This window comes from Arvicanthis niloticus, chromosome 6 (assembly GCF_011762505.2).
Source record: "Arvicanthis niloticus isolate mArvNil1 chromosome 6, mArvNil1.pat.X, whole genome shotgun sequence".
NCBI classification, from domain to species: domain Eukaryota; kingdom Metazoa; phylum Chordata; class Mammalia; order Rodentia; family Muridae; genus Arvicanthis; species Arvicanthis niloticus.
Genome location: NC_047663.1, coordinates 99,929,799 through 99,957,323, shown reverse-complemented (window position 1 = coordinate 99,957,323; position 27,525 = coordinate 99,929,799). Strand labels below are relative to the sequence as shown.

The following is a 27,525-nucleotide window of genomic DNA, read 5'->3' as shown; positions in this document are numbered from 1 at the left end:
TGCCCTTGTTGCCTATCAGTCAGCAACTGCTGCTCATATTCAAGCCTCTGCCTCTCTCCATATGTTTGCTTTTTCACTCCAATCCTCCAACTCCCATAAGGACCTGGCTGTCCCCTCTTGGGAAGTAGCAAGTACTTCCTTCACAGAGCACTGTGTTCTCCATGGTCTGTCTCTCTGACTAGACTGGAACCTCCAGGTCAAGAGAATCATCTTAATGATCGTGGTGACTCCAATACACTCCAGAATATCTGGTATATAACAAGTGCCATAAAACACTGAATGAAGCAGAGGACAACCTCTACTCATATGCACTGGAGTACTCTATACAAGTAAGGATTCAAAAAACAGCAGAGCTATAAGAGCTTGTCAAGCCGGGCAGTGGTGGCGCATGCCTTTAATCCCAGAGCAGAGGCAGGTAGATCTCTGTGAGTTCTAGTACAGTTTGGTCTACATAGTAAGTTCCAGGACAGCCAGGGCTACATAGAGGAAATCCTGTCTCAACAAACAAACAAACAAACAAACAAACCAACAAACCAACAAACAAACCAAAACAACAACAAAAGAGCTCATCAGGCCTTGGAATTCAACAGTCTTGGGTTTGACCCTGGCCCTGGCTCATCCTAACTGTGTTCTGGGACAGGCATTTCACTCATCTCTCTCTGTCTGAACACAGAAGTGACCACAGTAGTAACCACAGAGGACTTTTTTACAGTGTTGTTTGATTAAATATGGTTATACAAACAGCTAAGTGTGGTGCCTGGCACACATGGTGCACTATACACAAGCAGTCTTAGTTATACTGTGGTCATCATGTTGGGGGTTGTTATGAACATCCTTATTAGATTGTACAATTCCACAGACTTTAGAAGGTGATAGCAGGCTGGTCCCAGACAGTCAGGAAAAAGGACCTCGAGGGAAAAACTGAGGTGGAAAAGGTACAAGGAGCTTAGAGCAGGAAGTGGAGCTTGTGGGTCACTTCTGGAGAGGCAGTAGAGTATGCAGCCTATTACAGATGCCTGCATTAGCACACCTAGGTCTGGGTATTTCCATCACTAACAACTTGGTGATCCTGAGCAGGCTACTTCTTCTCTCTGTACCTTGATGACCTCCCCTGTAAAATGGAAGCACCTGTCCTTCTGGTGGCATTGGGGAGAGGAAGTAAGAAAAGTGAGAGAAAACTAAGCTGGGTACAGTATTCACACCTGTAAGACCAGCACTAGGGAGGCTGAGAAAGGAGGATGACTTTGGCTGAGTTCAAGGCCAACCTAGATGTACTACATAGTGATATCACCTCTCAAAAATTTAAAAGAAATCTCAACATTCAGGAGACAGAGGAAGGTGAGTTCCAGGCCAGCCAGGGTTATATAATGAGACCTTGTCCTGTCTAAGAATGAAGGAGGAGTAGAAAGGGGGAGCGGCTACTAAAGTGCTAGTTGTTGTTAGGATGGCTTCCTTCATTATGTAATTGCTTCCTAAAGTCCTATTGGGGAACTTTTCTCATCTGGGCTGATGGTGCACCTGCAATGGGGCAATGATCACCTAGTAAAAACTCCAATCCCAGACATGTGAAGCCCTCTTTTGAGTTGTTGGCTAGGATTGCCTAAGAGATTCCCCAAACACACAGCCTATTGCTGTTGCCCTTGGTTACTTACAGGAAGGCAAGTTCCTATTGCTGAAGATACCATGCCCTTCAGAAACAGGGTCCAAACCACCAGCTGGAACTGACCTGGACACCCTCTCCCTGAGAACTAGCTTTCATGGTATCAGAAGGCAAAGGAGGGAGGGAGGCAACCAACAGTCCTACCAGTTATGACGCCTATGAGCCACATCAACAACCAGCATGCCATGATAACCCTAAGGGTGCACAGCACACAGACCTTGGTGGTAACCAACAGCTCACCAATTTGACCCAAAAGCTGCTCAGCAAGAGGGAGAACAGGCCTGGTGCTGGAAACCTAACTAACTAGTCAGTGCTAGTGAAGTCATGGTTATTGAAGACTCTATAGTCACTAATTTATTAAACCAGTATACTCCCTAACAACAATCTATAAACATTTGTCCTTACACCCACAGATAAGTGTGGTTTACAGGCCTCATCAAGGAAATGTCTCTTTGCAATAGAGGAGACCATTACAGAAAGTTGCAACCAATCAAAATATGCAGAGTTGTAAAGCCCAGTCCTAACAGACATATCAACAAAATACTCCTACACCTAAGGCACAGTGAACATTGCAGAAGATGGGATGGGAAGAATATAAGAGCCAAGAGGACCAGGGTGTTTGCTGTGAAACTGTGTCTCCTAGCAACATCAGAAGCTACACCCATAAAGTTTCACCAACATGACTGCCCAAACACGTTCTGAACAAGGATGGCACCAATGAACCAGACGGAGAAAAGCCCATGAGGCTTCAAGCCTGCACAAAGAACTATAGGCAACTAAGGAAAGCCAGAAGCAGCAGGGGTAGTCTCCCTCCTGAGAAGAGCACACTTTGGCAGTTGTCTACTGTCATTCCTGAAAACATGCATACAAGTAACATTACACAATACACATGCATCTACGTATACACATGCAGTAACAATCAGTGAAAAGAGGTCATGAATTTGAAGGGGAGGAAGATATGGAAGGACTTGGAGGGAGGAAAGGAAGGGAGAAATGTTGTGATTAAAGTATAATCTCAAAGGGAAGCAGAAAAAAAGAAAAAGACATTATTAATATATAATATTATTATATTATTCTTCTAATAAGAAGGCTTTTTCAGATATGAAGAAGAGGTTAGTCAGAAGATCCTAAGGGCTTCCATGAGCCTGATACCAAGTGAAGGCTTCACACGACTGTCAGACTCACCCAACCACAGGATGTGCCCAGTTTTAGCACTGAACAGGTCAAGGCAGCATATGAGGCTTAGGTACACCCAGTCCTTTCCAGCCCCATGGCTGGGAGGCACGCTCAGAGGCCACGTGAGCTCACAGCCTCTACAATACTTGTCCCCAGCCTTTTTTGGTGGGGCAGTTCTGTAGGCTTTCATGGTGTCCTGTGGGGGTTGTACCTCAAGGAAGACCAAGGTTAGACAGTGCCCTTTCTTATACAGTAATGGAAAATTTGCATCCCTTTAGGGCTGGGCCAATTACAAGACTTTTGTCCGCTTTATTATTCTTGGTGACTTTTACTTATTAATAGAACTCTTTATTTCTCCTATATATAAATCCTTCACCTTATTTATTCAATATCTAAATCCTTTACTGGATAATCAATATTCTAGCTTGTTTTCCCCAATTGTGGTGCTGTGACCACAGATTTGAGACTGACTTTACTAGAGCAACCAGAAATGAAGAAACAACAGATGTATGTATGTACAGCAAAGCCAGGATTAGGTTGCCAGGGCATGCTGGAGCCACACCAGCAACCAGGCATCATAGAGCTGAATGAGGAAACAGGTTAGCTAATCTTGGTAGAAGATCTCTGTACGGCAGCAGTCTCAGGCTACAGTTATCTGGCAGTACAGTAAATGTATACTTTCTGCACACACTGTCAACATCTGAATTCTAGCCTTGCCATTCTCCTGAGCTTGACCCAAGGAAAGACTTGCCATTTCCATTGGTTTGAGTTACTGGGTCCTTGACATAACCATGCTTATGTGGTAAATGCTCATTCATACAGGGACATACTTGATCCCCATACTGGCCTGCCTTTCCTTATCTTTATAGTAGCCTTCAAAATTGTTTTATTGGTGTGTGTGTGTGTGTATGTGTGTGTGTGTGTGAGAGAGAGAGAGGGGGGGGGCTTGGAGGCAAGCATACATATAACATAATACACATGTGGAGGTCAGAGGATAACTTGCAAGATCAGTTCTCTCCTCCACACTGGGTTTAAGGATTGAATTCAGGTCGTCAGGCTAGCACAGCAAGTGCTTGTCCCCACTGAGCTACCTCACAGCCCTCTTCATTTTATTAGTCAGACTTACCAATCTTTCCTTCAGAGAGCATGCTGAAACAGTGTTTGTTTGTGTGTTTGTGTGCACGTGCATGGATACACATATGCCATAACATGTGTAGAACTCAGAGAACAACTTTAGGGAGTTAGTTGATTCTCTCTTTCCATCATATGAGTCCCAAGGTTCAAACACAGGTCATGAGGCTAAGCAGCAAGTACCTAACCTACTGAGCCATACTGCCAACCTCTAAACAGCTCTCGTCATAGGGATCTAAAGAGATCCTTGTTTGCGTCAAGTTATAAAGGGTCCTGTTTTCTTGGCAGTATCAGGTACCAGCCCACACTAATGTATAACCTGGCTGGCCCACTGCCACTTACGAGGTCTTCATTTCTCTGCTCACTCCAGGGCCACCCAGGTAGCTGCTTCTCCTTCCTCCTCCCCCCACTTCTCACTTGTCCTCAATCATACTCAGGATGTTACACACATCCTTCACACACCCTGCCACTGAGCCACACAGCTGAGCTCCAGAAGCTTCTTGGCATAGTGTATACAGTATTGTCCAGCATGTCCACAGTCCACAAGTCTGCTGTGGATACACAGACATGCCCACTGGATTTCAAGTGCTCAAGCTCTGTCATGGTGACACTTGTACCTTGCTCATCTTTATGTCACTGCAGGGCCTAGCACTCTGCTTTGGACAATGTTTTAAAGAGACCCTCAACATATGTTTACCTGTGAGTATCAGAGAAGCTGGCTGGATCTTTCATTCCTGAGCTTTGAGAGAAAGGTCATTAAAGTACTTTAGAGATGCTAAGCTTAATAACTTCCTATTTAAAAATGTAAAATGCATATTAGAGAGACTGAAAACTCTGACAATAGAAAAGAGAAGATGAGGCTGGCCGCTGCTCTGCTGCCCAGAGCTGACGACTACTTGGAATTTCTTCTACTTACATAGTTGGGGTTCATGGTAAGTCCATTTCATGACGTTTCCCCCACTTGACACTGAAATAAAAACATGTTCGCTATTGATGACTACTTATGGATATCTAATGAAAAGAATGTCCACAGCAATGTCTCTTACACCTTCCAGGAGCATTAAGGTTTCCTACTCTTAGATGAACACAGAAGTTGCGAAGACTTCATGTACAAGCTGAGCCCTCCCTGTATCAGCTTCAGAAGACCAAACCAAACTTTGTGCTTTAACTACAGCAAAGGAAGATCACTCTCTTATAAAGATAACAACCGCTACAATGATTTTCTTCCCACTGAACTGTATATACATTTGATCTTATCATTCAAAAGACAAGTATGTTTGCTATTGCAAGCTCTGTCCACAACTCTGGAGTTAGTCCTCTGGGGAGCTGAGGGAGGAGCCCAGGGATCCCACACCACATGGGTAGAGCCATGATTGATTCAAGCAATTGGATCCCAGTCTACTACAGAAAAATGTAAGCAATGGTTGGGTCTGTAGCTCAGTTGGCAGGGTTTCTGCCTGCTATGCACAAAGCCTTTGGCTCAGTCTCGGCATAAAACACAGCCGTGCTGCACACCTGCAGTCACAGCACTTAGGAGATGGATATGAGAAGATCAGAAGTTCAAGGCCATCCTCAGCTACATAGCAAGTTTGAGGTCAGCCTGGACACAAGACCCTAACAAAAAAAAAAAACAAAACAAAACCACAACAAAAAATAAAAACAAAAAAAAAAAAAAGAAAAACCCCAATAAAAAAGTAAATAGAAACAGTATTTTTATAAGCAATGTATTTGCATGGACTTATAAGGGACCAACAAGAAACCAAATACAGAAAAAACAAAACAAACAGAAGACCCCATGTGCCATGAACTCCCTCCAATACTCAGGGAACATCCTGGAGGATGGAGGTACTATGAAATGCGATTCTGGTCACCTGAACCTCCAACAGGCAGTACAAACTGGCTTCAGTAGGTTACAAAGGATAGGAAAGAACACCAAGGTGGGAGGAGATGTGTTGGGGAGGAGGGGATGTGGGAGGAGGAACTCAGGAGTGAATAAACTCAAGATGCACAGCATGCGATTGTCAAAGAGTAAAGATATTCAGCAATAAGAAAAACAAAAGAAGCATGAAGATGGTAAGAAGACCATCAATGCCCAGAAGAACCCAGCAGATGTGGAATCTCAGTACCAGACTCCTACACATTGGCAAGCTTGCAATGCCTACACTGAAAACCTATAGCCTTCTGCCAGTGTGTAACCAGTGCACCAGAGCTTCATCACCAAGGACTACAAATGCAAACAAATCCACCTCCTCCCCAGACCTTGCTTTCCCAAGAGTCTATTTCACAAGTCAAACCACAGCAGTTAACAAAAGCCTGTGTTGACAATCAATCTTATGTCCATTTTAGAGAAAGAAGCTCAAGACCTAGGCCTAAGCTCTCTTTAGTTGGCAGTTTCTGAGGCTGGCTATGATTCTGATGACTTGTACTCTGCATGCCCCTGGGAAGTTCCCATTGGAAATCCTAGAAACTTGTCCACAAGCTGGACTGGGAGAAGGTATACATAGCATGCCAGAGCTGGAAATTTACTCCCAAATTACACTCATCTCCAAATCATCAGGCCTTAGCTATGAGAAAGAAGCTGGGGACACTGTGTCTGTTTAGCCTGCTCAGCAGCTGAGATCCTCAAGACAGCCCCCAGAAAGTCCCATTCTGGGCCCTGAACTCATCTGGTCAGTGTCCAGTATTCAGGACAACAGAAACAGGTGGTACTTCATACAAGGTGTATCAGACTGGAGAGTTAGAGGACCATGTTAACAGTGTGCTTCTGGTGAATCACCCCACAGACATCAAACCAGGCCAGAGAATGGAACTGGGCCTAGGAAACAAGGCAGGGGTGTAGGAAGGGTCATTTGCCCTAGAAAAGGCCACAGCTCTTGCACAGGCTCTATTAGAAAAGAATGGCCAGGAGTACCTCTTTGGTTCACCTTGTGATTTGTATTTGCTGACTACTTATTATGTGTCCGGCTCCGCACAAGTGCTAGACAATCTCCAACTGAACAACCACAGATCCCTGCCTTCATGAAGCATGTGCGCACATGAGGAAAGACAAGCGGATGTACACAAACTAACACACTGTCTTAGGACAAAGGACAAGCGCGTGGAAACCTGGCCAGCTTCCTGGGAATCTAACTCAAGATCAGAATGAAGCTTGGAGAATCTATAAGACCTGGTAGCGAATGCATTCCCAGAAAGGATTAGACAGTACATAAAAGCATGAGACTCACTGGTTAAAACCTTGAGGCACTTTGCATAAAAGCAGCAGTAATTTAAGGGTGGAACTATGTATCTGGATGGGTTGGGAAGAAAAGGAGGGGAGAGCTGAAGTGGAGAACAAGAGTGCAGACAGATGGTAGATAGATACATCCTGCAGACAGAGAGAAGGGCCACCACCGCAACAAGCTTGGATTTCAGTAGGTGCCACAGTAACTCACCAGGCATGGCTGCTGTGGTAAGTGGCTGCCCCCTTCTACGCTGGCCCTCCTTTACCCTCTCCAACTGTTTACCTTCCTTGATGATAAAGGGTCCCTGCTCTGCAGCATAAAGTCTCAGTTCTCTAGCATGGCTTCTAAGGCCCAGTGGGATCTGGCCTTGGTCCTTAGGGTCCTAGCCCTCACTGAACAACTGCAGTTCTGACAGATGAGCTCTTCACCCAACCTTTCAGGAGGCTCTCTCAAGGCAGCCTAAGCCTGAGACATTCCCTCCACTCTAACCCATCCCTGCCACCCCACTAACCTGGAAATAACTACTCATCTCTTAGATCCTGAAGTCTGCATTTGGAGGGGCTTGCTCACTAAGCACAGTCTTGTGCCTGTACTCTCAGGTTCAATGGTAGTGGCAGAGTCTGAGATACTTTGAGACCTACAAGAATTTAGCCTTTATATAGGATGCCTGCTGACCTGGCAACTGAGATCTGCAACCTCTGGGAGTGAGCATGCGGGCAAGGCCAGTGAGCAAAGCTTGAACAATGAGAACATGCATTCTGGGGCTTAGTTCAGAGATGGCCTGAATCCTGGGTTGAAAGGGACCTTCTGGAACTCTAGCGACATTGAGCAAAGGAGATGGTAAGGGGGGCTGACTGAGTAGGGTGACAAAGCATGGGTGAGAGAAACACAAGTTTTACAGAGAAAAGGAGCTTCATTCCCATTTGCATGGCTAAGCTGACACAATGATGCCCAGAGCCTGCTGAGAATGAGACCAGAAGGAAGGAGGGCAGATTCCTGACAGTTACATCTAACTAAACACCTGCTCTCGGCTATGGTGTAGCTAGAACACGCCATTCAGTTACCAGAGCTATTCAATAGACTCCACTAACTCAGAAGGCAAATTAGCAGGATCTGTCACTTGAACCAAGAATCTTGATTGACACCATAAAGTGACTAGAATTGAGACAATGATGTAACAACTAAGGTTCTATCAGTTTGTGGGCTCACGGTCCCCTTTTCCAAATGACATTTCGGTAACAATCAAAGGACTTTGTAAGTAGAGATTCTGCTTAGGGTAGACATTTGCCAGTTAATGTCACAGCCTTGTCTCTAGTCTGGGCAATAAACCATCAAAGATGTGTCATTCACAACCTGTCTGTTCCATCTGCCCCCAGCTAAATGACTGACCAAACTTGGTAGGTAAATAACTCAAGTACAGCTTTTCACTATTTAGCAAAAGTAAAACCCCATGTAACAGGAATGTCTCTTTCTAGTTTATAAGATGGAAGTGCTGTGAAGGAAAGAACGCTTTATAAATAGGGGTTGGGCGTGGGGACACAGTGCTATGTATCTGTAATCCCAGCACTCAGGAGCAGAGAAAGACTGACTCATTCCCCCTTCCACCCCTGTGATCCTGCAGAAAAAAAATATAAAACCAACAACTAAAGAGCCCTACTCTCAATTTTCCTAAGGTCTTAACCTCTTATTCCACCACGACTGTGCTAAGAATGTATCGGAGAGCAGCAATGGCATGGTGCATCCTGGAGCCTCCCTCATCTGGAGAGAGCATGAATTCTAGACCAACCTGGGCTATAGCAAGAGCATATGCTCTGTGGTTTGGTTTTGTTTTAAAGGATTTGGGCCTGTCACTTAATAACTAGGAAGGTGACCTGTTCTGGTGTACTTTTAAGACTTTCCTGGTTTCAGTACTGAAAACCCCACACTCTGCTCCCCAGCCTCCCACCCCAGATCTGCACAAACTTTAAGTGTTCATTGTCCTACATGTTAAATAAAGCCTCTCTCTCCTCACAGCCTTGCTTACCATAGCTACAAGCTCCACCTGGATCAGCCACAAACCTGACTATGGTGTCTCTAATGTGGCTGTGCCATCTGATGACACTTCCCCACTTGGGGGAATCTCTGATATAGTGTTGCCTCCTCCAGAAAGCTTCTATAAAGGGATTCTACAGACCCCTGGGACTGCTACAGTCCCTATATTTGACACACTGAAGAGTCCTGACTCCACTGTGGTCTCCTAGCAGCAGCTAGCAGCCTCCCCCAGGAGTTTGTACTCAGATGCAGATGAAGGACAGCACAAACCCTGGGGTAGGCACTGGATGTCTGTGGTGCCCTTTTCCAAGTCACCTTGGACCTTCTAAGTCCCATGCCAGTCAATACCAGATTCCTGAAGCTGTGAAAGGGATTAAACAGATCAGCCTGAATTAAGGCAGGCAAGCTCTTTTTCCCAGGACAACGAACTGGAGACATTCCCAGGATATCGGGAAGAAACTTGAGGCCCCTTAGATTACCAGGTGTCTACTCACTGGCCAGCAAAGATGTCCCATTGGCCGTCACATGCAGCCCAGTCAAAAGTTTCCTCAAACTGACAAGTTTGATCCAGGAAGACATTATAACAAAGAAACTAGAGTTGAGACTTGCCTTAAGCTACCTGAATCTTAGCCCCTAAGTCTATCTAAGTGGGACACAGTCACACTCACAGACTTGTGATGACTAAAACAAACAGGAAATCCTTAACAAGGCAACGGTAACACAATAATGGGAACACAAAGGGGCTACAGTCCCAAGTTAAGTGAGAGGCAGCAGGTGCTTAGGCTGGTAGGAGGCCCAGCCCCTCAGGACAATCACCCTCCCCTTCACAGCTAAATCTGCCTACACATTCTTCAAATCCTTCAGCCATTCATCCACACTCCACTCCCTTCTGGGCCATCTGCCATCCATCCCGGTTAAGATTTCTGAATTGCTACCAAGCCCCACTCTTGTCTGCTCCCTCTTTCCTCTCCATCCCCAAACCATCCAGTTCTCCACACTTGGAGATTCACACAATTACTACATTCTTGCTCCAATGACAGAAGTTATTCTACACCCCAACACCAAAGCGGAAGCCCCATCTAGGTTTTAGCCCACCAATCCTTTCTAGGGACCCTTGTCTTCCTCTCTGTTGTTACCTCCCCATCCTCCCACCCCATCCCTGTACTTAGCATTACAAAGCTTCTGGGGTCCCCTTTGAAAACTGCTTTCTTCACCCTCTTGGCACCTCCACCTCCAGTTCTCTCCCTGGAGCCTCTCCTTTCTCCAAGTTCGTGTTCTCTCATATTCTCTCTCTCTCTCTCTCTCTCTCTCTCTCTCTCTCTCTCTCTCTTTCTGCCACCCCCTCCAATCCTCTGGAAATACAACTGCAAAGAAACCAAGCAGCTTCTCCTGTCTTGGAAGTGTTAGTTTAACAAAAGCTAGAAAGGAAGTGCGACTAAGCAGAGCCACAGAAGACAGCAGGGTATAATGAATGGAACCCAAAGACAGAAAGGAACCGGAGTGTGCCGGGAGGGAAGGCTTGCCACCTCTTAGTCACTCCACCGTATAGCAGTCCTGGATCAATCACTTCACATGCTCAACATCACCCAATTCTTGTACAGTTCATAGTTCCCAGCTGGTGATGGCAAATTGGAAGGACAGAGAGATAAAACATGACCAAAGCTACTCAGTCATTAAGTGGCTGAGTCAGGGTTTGAGCTCAGGTCTAACTCCAAAGCTAGCCTCTTCTGTGTACTTTCCTGCTCCCCCAGGACTCTCTAAGCCTCCTGTCCTCTCTAAAGGTGCTACTGCCGACTAACCCTCTAGATTTTCTTCTGAAAATACTTGTGTTTTTTAATCACTGTTCTTTTTAGAGCACTTGTACATGTTCTGTGCGTTTTGTTCATTCTCTTATCCAACCAATCCTAAAAAGAACCACAAAAAGTAGTACTGTCACTCCATTCGTTTTACAGTGAAGGAAACTGAAGCCTAAATGTATACTGTTAACTAAATTCGAATCCAGATCTAGCCAGTAACTGGGCCTCTGGCCTCTAAACTATGCAGTCCAAGAAGTGCCACTCCAAGAAGCCCAGTGATCACTGTTCGTCCCCTATCAAGACAACTCCAGTCCATAAACCGAAAACTCAGCGATGCCCTTACTTTTCAGGTTAGGTGTCTGGAGACTGAAAAATCACGCGACTTGTCCAAGGTCACAGGACCAAAAGTGACAGGGTCAGGGTTCGAAGCCAGGAGCCCTGACTCCAAAGCCTTGCGGGTAACCAACATACTACCCTCCCCCGGCGCCCTTGTCCTCCTCGCACCTCCGCGCCCCGCAAGCCAAGCCCGCGTCTGGGCGTCCGCGTCCGGCCCCGCGGCCTCCCCGCCACGCGCCCCGCACACTCACTTCAGGTGGTCCAAGGAGTGGATGTTGCGGGAAGACTTGCCGTAGCCCCCGCCTACCCAGCTCCGTGAGCGGCCAAACATGTCCGCAGACCAGCCCCGTCGCCTGCCTCACGGTTTCATGTCCGATCCGCCCAGCGGCCCGGAGTCCGCGGCGACATCTCAAGCCCAGCCGGCGGCGGTGGGGGCGGTGAAGAGACCGCCAAGTACCTTGCTCCCCGGCCCACAGTCCCGCACTGACATTCAGCCGGAACCGGCCGTTCGACCGACGCGCTTTACGGCCGCCGTCGCGAGGAACTCTGGGAAATGTTGTTCTCGAGCGAGGCTCTTGACGCTAGGACTCCGTGAATGGACTACAAGAACCGGCATGACTCGCGCGACTGTCGGGAAGAGGCGGGACAAGAGGAAGGGAGAAGGCGGGGCACTGTTAGGGTGGGCGGGAACGGTTTGCTGAAACTTGAGTAAGACTATCCTACCTTATTGTTAGCTCTGTGATTAGAAATAAAAGAGTGTGTCTTGAAACCCCAGCTAAAATTTGAGACCACCCTTGGCAATTAGGCGAGGTTTAGTTCTCTTAAAAAATGTTAGGTGTGTGTGTGTGTGTGTGTGTGTGTGTGTGTGTACTCACTTGTAGAGTCAGTACAACTTTGAAAAGTAGGTTCTCGCCTTCCACTATTTGGGTTCTGAGAATTGAAGTCAGATCTTCAATCTTGGCAGCATCTTTCCTTAACAGCTGAGCCATTTTGACGGGTTTAACTCTTTAAAAAATTTAAAGGGCTGGGAATGTGGCTCATATGTTATGGATTCAACCTTCAATATCGCAGTAATAAGAATTAAATAAAAATAAAAAAAATTGAGTGGTACATATCATTTGTCACTATTCTAAGTGTTGGTAATTCTCACAAACCTATGAGGTAGATGCTGTTATTAATCTTATTTAACAATCCAGGAAACTGAGTCACAGAGAAGTCGGGCACTTAACATGTGACAGAGGCAGGATTCAAGCCCAGGTATTCTTACTTGCTTCTGTTGACAAATCCAATCAGTAACATCCTTGTTTTTTCTTAAAACCTTTTCCTTTTGCACTTTAGTCTTAAAACATTTTGTTAAGATGTAAGCAGCAAGGTAAACACAAATGTAAAGCTAACCACAATGTACTTTCAGAGGTTGTCATCTAAAATCCATGACATTTCCCAACTAATTCAGTAAGAAAGAAAGGAAACTCTAAGCTCTCCATGTGAGGTGACATACACCTGGATTTCCTTCCTGGATTGGAAGTGTGGACCTCTGTGGAATGTAAGACTTTGTGCCTCACACCCACTCATTTATTCATTTCTACATCTCATAGCTATTTAACTCTCGTGCCAGTCCATTGACTGTCCTCAGAAAAGAACCGAGTCAACCAATGTTCTCTCCAGGGCCCAGGACAAGATTTGCACACAGCAGGTTTTTAAATGAATATGGATAGAGTGAATAAATAATGGTTTGCATTGCTTCGAAGAATTAGAGAAATGGAGGCAGCATAAGGGTAATGGTTTCCCAAGTAAAAGTCATGAAAGAAGAAGAACAGGTCTGACCTCCAAATAAAATGACCCAGACTCAGATTCAAGAATCTATTTCTATGGGATTTGGTTTCTTCATCTGTGAAAAGGAAACATACTATATTGCCTTGTCCAGCTCCTATAAAGTTAAGTGTGACCTTAGATTAAAGGCCTTTTTAAGAGTTGAGGTTAAGCCTTAATCCCAGTACTCAGGAGACAGAGGCAATGGAACTCTATGAGGTCTGGGACAGCCTGGTCTATAGCCAATTTCAGGCCAGCCAGAGGCTAGTTTTGTGGGATTTGGGTTTTTTGATATTTTTTCCAAAAGCTGAGAATGCAGCTCAGAGGTAGAGCTACATCTTGCCTACATCTTGCACACTCAAGACCTTGGCTTTGATTCCTGGCTGTTTAAACCCCAATGGAAGGCACCTTGAGCAAACATTCTAACGAAGCACAGGAATGCTCCTTGAACAGAGAACTCTGAGCAGATATATACTTAGCATTTTTGGTATTTTTTTTAACATGGACTGCAAAATAAAAGAAAACAATAAGCAACCATATTGGCAGAAGATCTGACCTGCTTGTGGTGCTCTCCATCCATGTGCCACGGAACTCTATAATGCCGCTGTCAAAGGCACTCAATGATTGATTTTTTTTTTTACCATACCGTGAAAAAGAAAAAACAAAAGCGCTTTGGGAATATCTAAGATTTTTAGTGGAATTGCCAGCATTCCTTTTCTACCTGGCATCATTTAAAAGTGGGGAAAACTTGACAAAGTGCAAAAAGGTGACGCACCATACCTAAGTTCTAGATGCAGAGTCTAGGGAGTGCCTACTGCAGGAGAGCAATTTCGAGACTGGAGCACCTCCCATGGGGAGGAGCAAAGGAGTACCCGCCCACAAACAGCTCGAGCCAATAAGCGTGGAGCACTGAGCTAGCCAATGAAGGCGGGCGAGCATGCGACTGGCCAATGAACGAAGAGCCTTTGGGTAGGCGGTGCTGGGAAGCAACTGAGCGACGCGGCGGCCGCAGCGATGGGCAGTGAGCCTGCGGGGGAGCCGACGGGTCCTGAGGAGCACTTGGGGGAGACGGCAGCGGGGACCCGGCCTCAACCTTGAGCTGCGGCGGGGGCGCGCGAGTCCGGCGCACCAAGCGAGCCGCTGGCCACTTCTAGGGGGGCCCTGAGGGGCGAGCGGCCCGTGTGGCCGGCATCCCGATCCCGGGGCTCCGTGACTTGGCCCTGAGCATCTCCGGGGTCAAGGAGTGTCTTCAGAGGCCGCCCGGGGCCCAGCGCTGCCGCCACCGAGCCCCGGGGCGCCCCCTGGATGGCCAAGTTGCCCCTTCGCCGGCCGCCCAGGCGCCGCAGCGGCTGAGGTCGCTGGGATCGCCCGGCCGCCGCCCCCATCGCCCGCCCCTGCATGCCCGGCGCCCGGGTCGCAGCCCATCTAGACGCTCTGGGCCCCCTGGTCTCCTACGTGCAGCCACAGCTGCTGCCCTCTATGTTCTACGTGGGCCTGTTCTTCGTCAATGTGCTGATCCTCTACTACGCCTTCCTCATGGAATACATCGTTCTCAATGTGGGCCTCGTCTTCCTGCCCGAGGACTTGGACCAGGCGCTGGTGGACCTCGGCGTTCTCTCAGACCCTGGCTCTGGCCTTTACGATGCCGATTCAGAGCTCGACGTCTTCGATGGATATTTGGAATAAGGTCTTGATTACTGTTCCCCACTTGCCTTCCACCTTCCGCAACTCTTGGCCTGGACCAGCCGCCCGTATCATGCCGCTGCCACTGGTTGGGGGCACCATCTGGACAGGGATGGGACCCCAGGAAGAGGCCCGTAAGTGCCCTTGAGATGGGGGTGTATTGCGGGGAGGGAGAAGGTGGTGTTCTCAAGGCAGACTCAAATCCTTCCTCTAAGCCTCTGACTTCTTTGGCCACCTCCTCTGGATCTAACTCAGATGCCAGGAATAGTGGTGTTGGAGAGACTTCCCCCAAGGAAAGGGACTCGGGGTCTACATGAACATTTGGAGTAATCATGCAATTTATCCCATGGCTTGTGCGAAAGCTTTGTACCCAAAACCTTTTGAGGTGGAGCTGTCAGCTCCTCCCCCAAGTCTTAACCTGTCTTGTTGGTGACCTTGGGGTTTTGGGCAATGTTTACTTGTCCTGAAAGGATAGACTGGTGTCATAAGAGGCACTGGTTACTTTTGCTCTGTGGCCTCTTGAGGGACTAGTTAAACTTAGGGCTTCGGGCCAAGCCTGTGAGAATGGAAACCTTCAGCGAACAACGCAGTGCTTCCTTTTGGCAGTGTTTCTGCTGCTGTATTTGGAGTCAGGTTTCAGAGATCCTGGGTTGTTGGTACTGCAGCTCAGATCCGCAGAGACTGTCAGCTTCTTAGGCTGCCGCTCTGGAGCAGGCAGGCAGTTCTGAGCTGGTGCTGGCTTTGTCTGCAGCATTTGCAAGGCCTCTCAGGACCCTAGGGTCAGCAGAAGGAACCACAGGGTGGTTGCACTGAAGACCTGCCTTTGGGTTTCTGCCAAAAAGCTTTGTTATATGTTAGAGGAGGAGGAGTAAGACCAGCTAAAGTCTCCCAACAAGAGAGCGGGGACAGCTGGCCTGTCTGAGAGAATGTTTATACCAGGTAAGCTGTTCGTCCAGTGAGGTGTCATGGGGCAGGCCTATAGCTGGGGAATGCTAGGATTGGGCAGGCCATAGAGTCTGAGTGGCAATGAAGAGGCATATGGAGCTGGTGGGCAGGGGCTCCTTTTCCATAACAGATTCTAACGTCACCCCAAGGAGGCATTTGCCCCTCCTCTCCTGTGTTACCTGATTGCCAACATTGCCATAAGTGGGTGTTGTAGTTTGGGGTGCTGTGTTCCCTAATGGAATACCATGGGAATACCATGGCTCAAACAGCAAGTATGTCGTCCTCATAATTTTCCAAAGGGCACTAATCCCACTACCCTCCTGACCTAATCACCCCTAACTCTGTCACTGCAGGAACAGGCTTTCAACAGTGGAATTTGGGAACCCATAGTCTGTCTGTTGTAGAAATAATGCACGGTAAGCGGGAAATACTTGGGGACAAGGCATGATATCTTTGAAGAGCTCTTTAGTGAGTGTAGTAGTGTCAGCACAGGTGCCAGGTGCAAGGCAGGGCACTCGCCAGCTGCTCTGCATTCCTCCCAGCCTGACATCCGTTCTCCCATTGAACAAATACCTAGTTGTTGAGTACTTGGTGAGCAGAGGCAGATGGAACCCGGCATTCAGGCCTTCCATGAGGAACACAAGTGGACACCTAGACACATCATGAGTTGTGAGAAGTTGAGAGGCTGTGTTGTTGTGCTCGCTGTTTGTACAGCAGCTGGCCTCTCTGGCAGATGCTCTGTGTGAAGTGACCACGAGAGCAGAATAGGCACAGGCTGCTTTAATTAGAGAGTGGGAGGAGACCTCTTTGAAGGGATGGTAAAGACAGTAAAGCCAAGGCCAGACTTTATAGAAGGAGCCAGACAGAGATCTCTGGAGCAAAGCAGTCTGGGTAGAGGGAATTGTTAGTACCCATACCTCGAGTCAGGAAAGGTGTGGCTTATGCTGCAGCCAAAGGGAGGCTGGAGATACAGACTTGTAAAAGACATCAGTGGTGGGCCACAGATGACATGGCCAAGAGCAGTTAGTGTCCAGTGACGGTCCTAGGCAGGGCATGACACAGTCCAGCTCATGTTCTGTCAGATATCTGGCAGCTGTGAGCAGAATGAGCTCAAGGGACAAGTGTAGGAGCAGGAAGGCCAGTGAGGACGCTGTTAGTTATCCAGGCAGAGGTGGTGACAGGTGACTGGACAAGACCACACTGGGAACACCTAACAGAGATAGGATCCCTGGGGCCCATTCAGAACCTGAGTAGAGACCACAGACCAGTCCTGCTTCTAGGCCTTCTGTATGTTCTCACATGTAGTCATTCAACAAGCATTGGCCCTCCGTTTTCTCTCAGAGTCTAGGCTCGGCCCCTGTGATCCCAAGTTACATCTCTGTCTTTGAGCCAAGTCGACTCTCAGGCAGTATAACTTGGTGAAAATATCTTATTTTCTTACCATATCATCAGAAACATTCCTGCTTCCAACTGAAAACATTGGCATAGTCTAAGCTCAAAACCAGAGCCCAAATGCTTTGCCATGCTGTGCAACAAATGCTGTGTGAACAGAAACACCAAGGAGCATTTCTTTGGGACACTCTTGGCTGACCGTGGAGGCAGGGAAGATAAGGGAAGAAAGTCCCTCTCCAAGAGCTGGAGACTAATGAAAACCACACACTACACTACCTGTCCCCCAATCCAAGCTAGAAGACCTGAGTCCCAGGGCCAGAAAGGCAAGGCCCAGAGGATGCAGGAGGGATGACCGGTAGCAACCTGCCGTTAAGTGGCCCAGCCTTGCCTCCTGGCCTCTTCCATCCACAGGAGCCCTGGCCAGGGCTGCTCGTTCCCACTCATGTGTGCCATCCACAGGAGACACAGAGGACACACGAGGCAGTGGGGCCTGGGGGGAATCTCAGCAAGAAGATGTCCGCTTTTGCTCCTCACCTCGTGAACCTGCATAGTTCAGCTTCTCATACGTTTACTGAGCACCTATTTGGGGAGTCAATGTAAGGTCAAGTTTAAGAGCAGTAATTCTAAACTGATTTTCTTGATTCAAATTGCAGGCATAGCCAGTCTTGGGAATACCATTTAACTCCACATGTTGGTGGCCTCTTTTATAAAACAGGGGTAATGAAAATCTGCCTTGTCGAGAGGACAGAGAGTTGGACCTCCCTGCATGGTAGCTGGTCCATGAACATCAACCACTGTTGTAGACAGGTAGGTGCAGTCCGAATCATCTGACCTCACCTGCCTTATGTATTAATATTCATGTCCCATGACTAACAAAAGGGCCAGAGACTAACAAAATGGGCTCAGAGAACATGCTCACTGGTGTATACACACACACACATACACACACACACACACACACACACACACACACACACACACCTCTGTCTTCCTGCCTATCTGGGCCCTAGGCCCTAGAGACTTTTTCTCATGTCCATAGTCCCCAGGGCATTGGTCCTAGAGCTCTGGAAAGTGATCTCTGTGGTTTGTAGAGTGTTCATTGTGGCCCAGGGGAGTAGAGGATGGAGCTCCTTGCATTCTGGGGGAGAGGACTGGGTGCATAGCCTGGGAACCATACGTGTGTGTGTGTGTGTGTGTGTGTGTGTGTGTCGGAGTTGGGGTGGGGTTGCTGACAGGTTAGAGAGGCACCTTAGCCTGGTGAATTACTTTAGAGTCGTAACAGGTGGCGGGTGCCTACTGGCCCTCCCTTAGCATATGAGGTACTGTGAAGAGATGCCATCTCTGGTCTGGGAATAAGGATGATGCCACCAGAGTCTGTGTGGCCTGGTACAGTGTGGCTGTGGAGTAAGGGTGACCGATTCCTTGATCTGGCTTACTTCAGGCCTCAGCTGGCTCACCTGAGGACCATGGCTGCTTTCTCAGCCTGCCTTGTCAGACTATCCCCTGTACTGTCAGCAGAATGCCCATCTGAGCATGCTGCTCGCCAACTGGAATGCCCATTACTTCCATGGGGACACCCATATATTCAGATCCCAGCTGTGGGAGACCTACTGGTAGCCTGGATCAGGGTGAGGGAAGTTGCAGAACAACAGGAAGGAGGCTAAGGCGAGATGGTCTGGAGGTGTGGAGGCAGAGGCATGCCCTGCTATGACACGAGAGACACATAGAAAGGCCCCTGATCACAGTGTTTCAGGGGTCCTGACCATTCCTTTGAGAAGAAAATGTCTCCAGGCCAGCTAAGATGCCAATGGCCTCATGCCTGGAGATTCCAGTCAGAAAAGTGGGGCCTCCATTATCATGCTCTCCTCCCGGCCTTGGGATCTGTTTAGCTGAATGAAAAACATGGGGCTTCTGTCAGATATTACTGCTGCCTTCATCCTAGAACTTCTGAGAACACCAGCTGCATCTGGGAAATCAAAATCACATTGAAAGACACAGACTTTTTATTTTTGAGACAGGATCTCACTGTGTGGCTCCAACTGGCCTTAAATTCAGGATCTTCTTGCTCCTGCCTTCTGACTGCTGAGTTAACTCAGCATTGCAAGTAAGGAAACTGAAGACTGGAAAGTGAGGGGCCCAGAGACCAAAGCCAAATAAGATGGCTGTGTCTCCTGCACAGCACAGTGGCCACCAGAGAGCAGAAGATCCTTCCATGACCGCTGTCTCCCATGGCCACTTCCAGCACCAGTCCCAGCCCCTCCAGGCCCACTCATCTACTGCTTGCTCCTTTTATCCTGAATTCCCCTGAAAGGTCTTTTAGGAAAATTTTAGAATTCTACACTTTGAGCAAAATTACAAGAAAAGTATAAAGAATGCCTGTGCTCCCTTCAGCAGAGGCTGCCTGCCAGCCAGTATTTCTGCGCATGTGCTAAGTGCAAGCTCACATTCTTCTCTGAGCACACCTATGCATGCACATGAACACACACATACACATGTGGATAGTCATGTTCTAAACCATTTGAGAGTGCATTGCAGACATGATGCTCCTCTGTTCCTGAATATTTTGGTCTGTATGTTCCTAAAACAAAGATCTACTTGGTATCTGCAGTGTCCTTGTCAGAGCCAGCAAGATGTCGTTGTTTTTTGAGATGGGGTCTTCTATAACCCAAAACTGGCCTAGAACTCCTGGTCCTCCTGCCCTATCTCCCAAGCACTGGATTACAGTTGAGTGTCACCACGCCTGACTGAAATCGGCAACTGGGCAGGGACAGGACCTGGGAGCACTCTGCTCTACGGCTTTATTCACATCTTTTTTTTATTGTCCCAGGAATGTCCTTTAATGATAAAAAGTACTAGATTTGAGATCACTGCTTTCTTTATTCTTGACCAACTGTTCAGCCTGTCTGTGTCTTGGTGTGACATTGGCAGTGTGTAAGAGGCTGGTGTGGCATTTGTGGGCTGTCTCTGCCTGGGGTTGTCAGATGTCCATCTGAGTTCAGGATTCCATTCAGGTGATGTGATCTTGGCAGGAAGAGAGTATGTTCTCAGTGCAGAATTCTGAAAGCCACACATCCCCTGTACCATGCTGGTCCCGTTAGCTTTGGTGATGTGAGCCAGGTTTCTCCACTGTTGAGTTACTGCTTTTCCTTTTAGAGTTTAAGGTGACTAATGCCTGTTCTAGTGCTTCCTTGGTTAAAAAAAAAAAAAAAAAAAAAAAAAAAAAAGTTAAGCACACCTTTGACCTCAGAACTGCAGAGGCAGAGGCAGAATCTCTGAGTTCAAGGCCAAGCGAGTGCACAGAGTGAGTTCCAGGCCAGCCAGGGCTACACAGAGAAACCCTGTCTCCAAAACAAACCACCACAACAAGTCCAAACAAACAAACTGAAGAACAGCAGCCACAAAAAAGTCTGCTTTCTCATGTGGACTTTGTTTGGCCTTGTACTTCCTGTCTAGCCTCCGGTGGCCTTAGGCTTCCTCTCCTGCTGCTTCCACCTCCCAAATGCTGGGGCTGTGGTCACTGTAGGTCACTGCACCCGTCTGTGCCGTCTGTGTAGATGTGCACCACAGTGCCCAGTGTAGCTGGATGGAAGCCAGCGCATGGTGAACACTAAGGAAGCACTCTGCCAACTGAACTACAACCCTGGGCCCTCTAGACGGTATTTTACCATTTTTTAGGTGTTTCTGAGTATCCAGCCCAGTGCCTCACACATCCTACTACTGAGGTGCACCCCCAGACTGCACAGATTTATTCTTAAGTGAATGCTATGTCACCATGAGAAGGAAACCACCCTCCAAAGTCATTAACTTCTGACCAAGTAGTAAAGTCAGCTGATGGCGAGGGCTGGGGCCTGCTTTGTGTGTTGAGCTAGTAGTACTAGATGAAGGTTCCTAGCACCAACCTAGAACTTTCTCTGTGAAGTAGTAAGGCTTGACCAGGAGCAGCAGAGCAATCTGTATGTTTGGTATTGATGTGTGATTGTTCTAGCCACCTCACTTGACCTCTAAAATTGTTTCCTAGAGTTTTTGTAGTCATACACATTTGGGGTTTAAACCTCACTTCTGCCAACACTTTGGATGAGTGACATCGCCTCCCCCAAGCCTCAGTTTCCTTGTCTGTAAATTGGGAATAATGGAACGTGCCTAGGGGCTTACAGTGATTGAGTGGGTTGATGAGTGATATGTAGGTGACTTGTTAATGAAGAGTGTAGCACTATGTGATATGTTAGACCAAGGGACCCCTACCCCAGGAACCCACCCCCCCTTTATTGGGATTCCTTGTTCTTCTGGAGCCAGTAACCAGAAAAGAGCACCACTATGGACTGCCTGTGAAACAGACTGGGGTTGGTGGTGCTTGGTACCCACTGAGAGTCAACCGATGCCCTTGCAGCTGTCATCCTGTCCCTAAAGGAAGGCCTCCTCCCCAGGCTTCCTACCTGGAAGGGAGCTTGGCTGAGAGGTTAGAACTGGGTGCCTCTCTCACAAAGCTTCCCTGTGTCACCTTTGGATGGTCACTTAGAAGGCTTCATTAGGTACTGAGGGAAACTGAGGCTTGGGGCAGTTTGGTGACTCATTTTAGGTGCTCAGCTATGAGCCATCCACAGTTGCCCAGCGTTTCCAAAATGGGAGGTGCTGGGCTGGAGGAATCCCTGGGAGGTACCAGAGGAGTCAGGCTCATGGTGCCCTGGTCTTCCTGCTTTGTCCTTTCTCTGGCTATAGGTGTCCCCTTCACTGTCTCTTTGGCATTACCCCCATTACATTTTTTTAATTACAAGTGCTTTTCCCCCCCCCCCATAGTTATGACAGAGGCAAAAAGATCATGAATTTGAGGCCAGCCAATAGTTGTATTAAGACCCTACATCAAAACAATAAAAATACTCCTGAATTAGGTCAGATGAAGTGCCTAGTACCTCTGATTTCAGCACTGGGGAGGCTGAGGCAGAAATCAGAGCTCTGGTCCAGCCCAGGCTACTGTCTCAGAGAGGAAAAAAAAAGTTGCAGAAAACTACATTGTCGGGGCTTGTGAGATGGCTCAGGAGGTAAAAGCAGTTGCTGCCAAGCCTAGTGACCTGAACCCCAGGTCATACCCGGGAGGAGACCAGCCTCATGAACACTGTCCTCGGACATTCATAGTCATGCCCTGGCAGGTGGATGAAATCTATTTTAGACTTGCTTCCATTCCTCCAGGCGTTTCATTACTTTACTCCATTATGGTAGAAGCCAAAACACTCTGCTCCAGGTGTTCTAGATAGGGGCTACTCAGCCTGTCTGAATGAGTAATGTCCAGGTAGTGTGTGACAGCAGGGAATGGGGACAGCTGCAGACACACTAGATGGCCCACAGTAATAAGCACATACAGCCAGCGTGGGGGTGGAATCCAGGCCCGAGACGCCAGCTCTCATCTAGGACTGACCCGTGTAGAGATTGGAAGCTTCTCTCCTCTTCTGTCCTTGCAGCTGCCAGGGAGGTGGCCAGATTGCTACCACACCCGTGGCCGTGAGCCAGGTGGCCTCCCGCTGCACAGCCTGCCTCTAGCACAGAGATCCCAGATGTCTGCAGAGCTGGGCAATTTTGGGTATGTGGAGAAAGTGGGGTATGCGGTGGGTTTCTAGAAGGTTGTCTATAAGAGAAACACTAAGTCCATCCATGCCCTGAGAAGGCTGTCTTGTGCTTCCCGCTGACCACCTTCACATTTTTTTTTTTACATTTATTCATGCATGCAGGGGTGGGCATGGGTATGCCATGATGCTCATGTGGATGTCAGAGAGAAACTTGTAAAAGTTGGTTTTTTCCTTCTACCATGTGGATCCTGGGATCAAACTAAGGAAGTCAGGCTTGGCAGCAAGTACATATATCAGCTAAGCCACATCGCTGGCCCTTAATTATTTTTGATATGGTTGTTTGCTTTAAATCAACTTTAAAAAAATTATTATGTATCTGTTCCTATGTGAGTCCATGTGCATGTAGGGGACCGTGGAGGTCAGAAGAGGGCATTGGATTCTATGGTACTAGAGTTATAGGTAATTCTAAACCACCATGTTGGTGCTGGAAACAGAACCTGGGTCCCCTGAAAGAGCAGCAAATGCTCTTAACCACTGAACCATCTCTCCAGTCCTTAAATTGGCTTTTAAGAGGGGGAAAAAAAATAAAAGCTTTGAAGGCAAGGAACTTGAGTAAACAGGCACCTGGCATCATTAGCGATCACTAACAGACTCAGCAAGTGAATTAGAAGTCAGCAGGCCTACTTAGACAAAAGGCTCAGTCAGACCAGCAGCTGCAGTCACAGAACTGGTAGGACGTGAGGCATCCTTGGTGGTTCCTATCTCATCCCTGCCCTGGGCTGGGGCATCCCTGCAGTAAGCACCTGGGAGGGGGAATCTCAGTGAATTATTCTGCAGGCTTCTGAACATGAAGGCTTTTAAGACTACTGTGTCTCCCCAAGGCTCCTTGGAAGGCAGAGCAGCCCTAAGTAGGCTCTGGAATGATGGGACAAGAGTCTCAGAAAGCCTTTCTGGAAGCCCAATGTAGCTACGGCCCCTGCTTCCTACAGGGTCTGTGGGCAGGTGGGAGGAGACAGACGGGTGGAGGGCCTGTCTGTGGGAGGGTCAGTGGGAACCAGAGAAGGTTCCTGACATGGTAGAGTGTATTCCCAGTTGGCTGTCAGCAGATAAGTCTGGTAGACGATGGGAGAAATTTCAGCATATAGCTCCAACCCCGCATGCTCAGAACTATAGGAGACAGTTATGCCTAGTCTTCCTTCCTGTGGGGTCCCCTTCCTGTGTAGCACAGCCCTGTGTGGATCTCCAGCAGTGCTCACACCTCATCCTATCTTTGGGAGGGTTGCTTCAAGCTAAAGTTGCTCACAACTTGTCACAGTGCCTGGCTCTGTCTTCTAGCTTGGAGCCCAGCATGTAAAACATGGGTGTGCAAAATGGGAGCAGGAACTAGAGGTACACTTGCTCTGTTTGTGGGAACAGGCTCATACTAGATGATCCAGCCTGGCCTCAAACTCAGTCTTACCCTGTAGCCTAGGCTGGCCTCTAAGCTGCCATTCTCTGGCCTTAGCTTCTTAGTACTGGAAACACAGGGCCAGGGCACCACAGCTAGGCAGATTTCAGCACTTCTTACTGAGCATCTTTTAATGAGTCTCTTATGCTTTCTGGGCCTTGGTGTCTTTATCTGTCCAGCAGACATAACAATATCAACTCAAGGGCTGGTAAGGAGGGTGGAGATACCCATGAGCCCTTGGGCTTATTTGGGAGGAGATCTTGGGAACTCCATGCTCTTGAGAGTGGGAAGTGAGGCCAGCAAGATAGACCGGTGGGCACTAAGCAGACTACCACTGTAGTCTGGGGCTCAGTCCTGCTCAGAAGCCCCAGGAGCCAGAATGGGCTGCCTTGATGTCACCCCAAGTACCAGTGAGGGGCCTAGGGTGTGAGTACGCTTCCTTCCTGGCAGTCACTGGTGGGAAGCAGCTTGTTGTAGAAGTCATTAACTCTCTTGGCCAGTCATTTTCTGGAAACAGGCCAAAGGTCTCAGGATCAGGGTACCCAGGGCTGGGGAAGGTAGACAGAAGGATGGGACATGTTGCATGACAAGAGTGCCAGGTGCAGTGGCAACCTTGACTGAGATTGTCCCCATTTGTTCCCAGTGCAGTGCCAGCTCTGCCTGCACTACTTGTGGAACTGCAGGAAACTCCCCTGCTTCTCTGAGCCTCTGTTTGAAACCTGTAAAATGTGGAGAGGCACAATTCCTGGTGGAAATGGTTATGCCTGCTTATTGGGTCTCAGAAATAGGTGGGGGACAGTTTTAGCAGACATGACTGACTGGAGATGCTTCCAGCTTTTGCTGGTTGGGGACTAGAGCTACTGCTAAATCTATGACACCAATGATCACCCCATGCACTCCTGAATGTTATTTAGCAGGGTACACTGCATGTTTCACAGAGATCATTCCACATGATGCCCAGGGGTGTTTGTAGAAGCAAGAGTCTGAGGTGGGCTAAAAGTAGGGCGACTTGGGAACCCCACTGCTATAGAGATGCTGATGACAGCTAAACGTGGAATTGAGGAGACAACCTGACATAGGGCCAGGACTTACAAGTGATGCTATGTCATGGAAAGAAGGGCCAAGTGGGGACACAAAGTTGACTGGCTGCCTTCCTGTAAGCACAGCACTTTCCCAGTGAGATGCGAGGCACTGCCCACTCCCTGCCCCCACTTGATCTGCCTTTTGGCTGAGATCCTTCTCTGACTGTAGCATCTTTTTCCTCGTTCTGAGCACCTGGCCAGCTCTCTGTACCATGGAAAACTACCATGGTTCTCCAGAGTCACAGACGTGAAGCAAATTCCTTGATGAGAACTGGAAACAAGCCCCCCAGCGCGCTTGAGATGTAGCTCAGTTGTTAGAATGCTTGCTCAGCATGGGATCCACCGACCCTGAGTTCCATTTCTAGCAGTGCACTTGTGAGGTGGAGGCAGAAGTATCAGAAATCGAAGGCTATCCTGGGCTACCTACATGAGACTCTGCCTCAAAACCAAAAACCAGCAGGAAATGGAATGATAGAAAACAGGAAGGATAGGAAACAGGAAGGATAGGAAATAGGAAGGATGGGAAACGGGAAGGATAGGAAATGGGAAGGATAGGAAATAGGAAGGATAGGAAACGGGAAGGATGGGAAACGGGAAGGATGGGAAACGGGAAGGATGGGAAACGGGAAGGATGGGAAACGGGAAGGATGGGAAGCGGGAAGGATGGGAAACAGGAAGGATGGGAAGCGGGAAGGATGGGAAGCGGGAAGGATGGGAAGCGGGAAGGATGGGAAACGGGAAGGATGGGAAACGGGAAGGATGGGAAACGGAAAGGATAGGCAACAGAAAGGATAGGCAACAGGACGGGAGAGGAGGCTCAAGCAGACCTTGTGCTAGCTAAGGTGCTGGTGACGGTTAGTGGGCTAATGGCTGCTGGTGCAGTGGGCCTCGTGTTCTTCAGTGGTGGGTAGCTGCTAGTCAGGTCCTGCAAATGATGCCTCAACCGTGTTCATACAGGCAACCCCAGTTAGACTCCGTCGCCATAAAAGGAGATGTTAAAGTGGAAAGCAAGAGGGATAGAGGAAAGAGAAATGGAAACACATCTGCTGCAGTGTATACGTGTATTAACTTGTCAAAGAATTTAAAATTATCCTTAAAGGGCTGGAGAGATGGCTTGGCAGGCAGTTAAGAGCACTGAATGATCTTCCAGAGGACCTGGGTTCAATTCCAGCACCATATGACAGTTTACATCTGTCTGTAACTACAAGATCTGACACCCTCACACAAACCTACATGCAGACAAAACGCCAATGCACATAAAGTAAAAAATAGATAAAAACCTTAAAAGATAGATAATTTTTTAAAAATTAAGAAACTGTTTTTAAAAGGAAGGGAGGTAGAGGAAGTCTCCGCAGCCTGAGCACGGGGCTCTGGAGAGCCTCGAACCTAAGGGTGAGAGCAAGGCTTCCTCGCCCACCCTAGCTGCAGGAGACAGCCCAGCCTGAGGTCCTGTGGTCCTGGTGATAACTGTCCTTTGTCTTCTTGGTTAGGCCTGCTTGTGCCAACACCCGGGTTCCTGCTCCAACCCAGGCGTCTGCCAAGAGAAGTGAGGACTCAGTGCCAGGATGGGGAGTTGCCAGGACCTCCGAAGGCCTCGCCTGCCACCTGGCTCTCCACTGTCCTGGATCTTGCTTGTGACTCGACACCTTTGTGATGGATGTTTACAGGAACCCAACCAGATGTCACCTCTCTGCACTTCACCCCCAGCTGCACCTGCCTCCCCCACTTAACCTCTGGGAAGGACATGGAGAGCTGAAGTGGTAAAGGGACTCATATGTAGGCTGCTCCGTCAGCGTCGTGTGGTGCCAGGTCACCTTAAGCCTGGGAAGACTTCAGACCCAAGACTGTGGATCATAGTTTCAGGGAGTCACTCTGAAGAGGGCTATGCCAGGGCCCAGGCAGGGTTTAACCTCTCCAGGTTGACAGAACTGAGATACTGCACTGGAGAAAGCCATGCTGTCTCTGGCTAGAAATCTATTTTTGGAAGTGTGAGTGGTGTGCAAAGTGTGAATGATGTCGGTCCTTGATTTCCATAAACCTGTCTGTAAAAGCAATACTTAGAGGCTGACTTATTTCATTAAAAAAATGTAAGCAACTCCAATCTCCTTTGCTTTGTCTGGTTGCTGCTGGCGGTGCGTGCGTGCGTGCTTGCTGAATTTTGGAGATGGGGCATCATGGTTGACAGTTGGCAGGAGATGCAATCAGAGACTGGGGAACTCACTCTAGAAAGGCTGCCTCTGTAAGGCCCGACAGGCAGG

At 48.2% G+C, this 27,525-nt stretch overlaps 2 protein-coding genes across 14 annotated transcripts in view; one reads left to right on the top strand and one right to left on the bottom strand.

Moving 5' to 3' along the window:
• The window catches only part of Clec16a (C-type lectin domain containing 16A), a 196,981-nt gene extending 185,092 nt beyond the window's left edge, over positions 1 to 11,889 (bottom strand). For 2 of the 4 annotated variants that reach the window (XM_034505372.2, XM_076937429.1), the window contains exon 1: positions 11,603 to 11,889. In XM_034505372.2, coding sequence (XP_034361263.1) covers positions 11,603 to 11,682 — 80 coding nt within the window. In that variant the 5' untranslated portion in view covers positions 11,683 to 11,889. The remainder of the gene's footprint in view (positions 1 to 11,602) is intronic. The other 2 variants (XM_076937428.1, XM_034505370.2) reach the window with 2 other exon arrangements.
• Positions 11,890 to 14,132: 2,243 nt separating this feature from the next.
• Positions 14,133 to 27,368, top strand: LOC117711622 (uncharacterized). Of its 10 annotated transcripts, none has more exons than XR_013111477.1 (5): positions 14,139 to 14,977; positions 16,142 to 16,204; positions 17,834 to 17,987; positions 22,634 to 22,752; positions 26,758 to 27,368. XR_013111477.1 is itself a non-coding variant. In XM_034507406.2 (5 exons), exons 1-5 carry the CDS (start codon positions 14,917 to 14,919, stop codon positions 26,903 to 26,905), a joined length of 483 nt encoding a protein of 160 aa, XP_034363297.1. In that variant the 5' UTR covers positions 14,842 to 14,916; the 3' UTR covers positions 26,906 to 27,368. The 10 variants fall into 10 exon arrangements, 3 of the variants coding, with proteins under 3 accessions (XP_034363297.1, XP_034363300.1, XP_034363298.1); XM_034507406.2 differs by having other exon boundaries at positions 14,842 to 14,977; positions 17,896 to 17,987; XR_013111480.1 differs by lacking the exon at positions 14,139 to 14,977 and adding an exon at positions 14,984 to 15,782.
• Positions 27,369 to 27,525: the final 157 nt, after the last annotated feature.

Excerpts from the sequence above, each read along its gene's own strand:
- LOC117711622 (XM_034507406.2), top strand. The coding sequence starts at position 14,917 with ATGCCGCTGCCACTGGTTGGGGGCACCATCTGGACAGGGATGGGACCC. Across the intron at positions 16,205-17,895 it reads TGTTGTAGAAATAATGCACG|GGGTAATGAAAATCTGCCTT; the intron begins GTAAGCGGGAAA and ends TTTATAAAACAG. Across the intron at positions 22,753-26,757 it reads GCAGAGCTGGGCAATTTTGG|GCCTGCTTGTGCCAACACCC; the intron begins GTATGTGGAGAA and ends CTTCTTGGTTAG.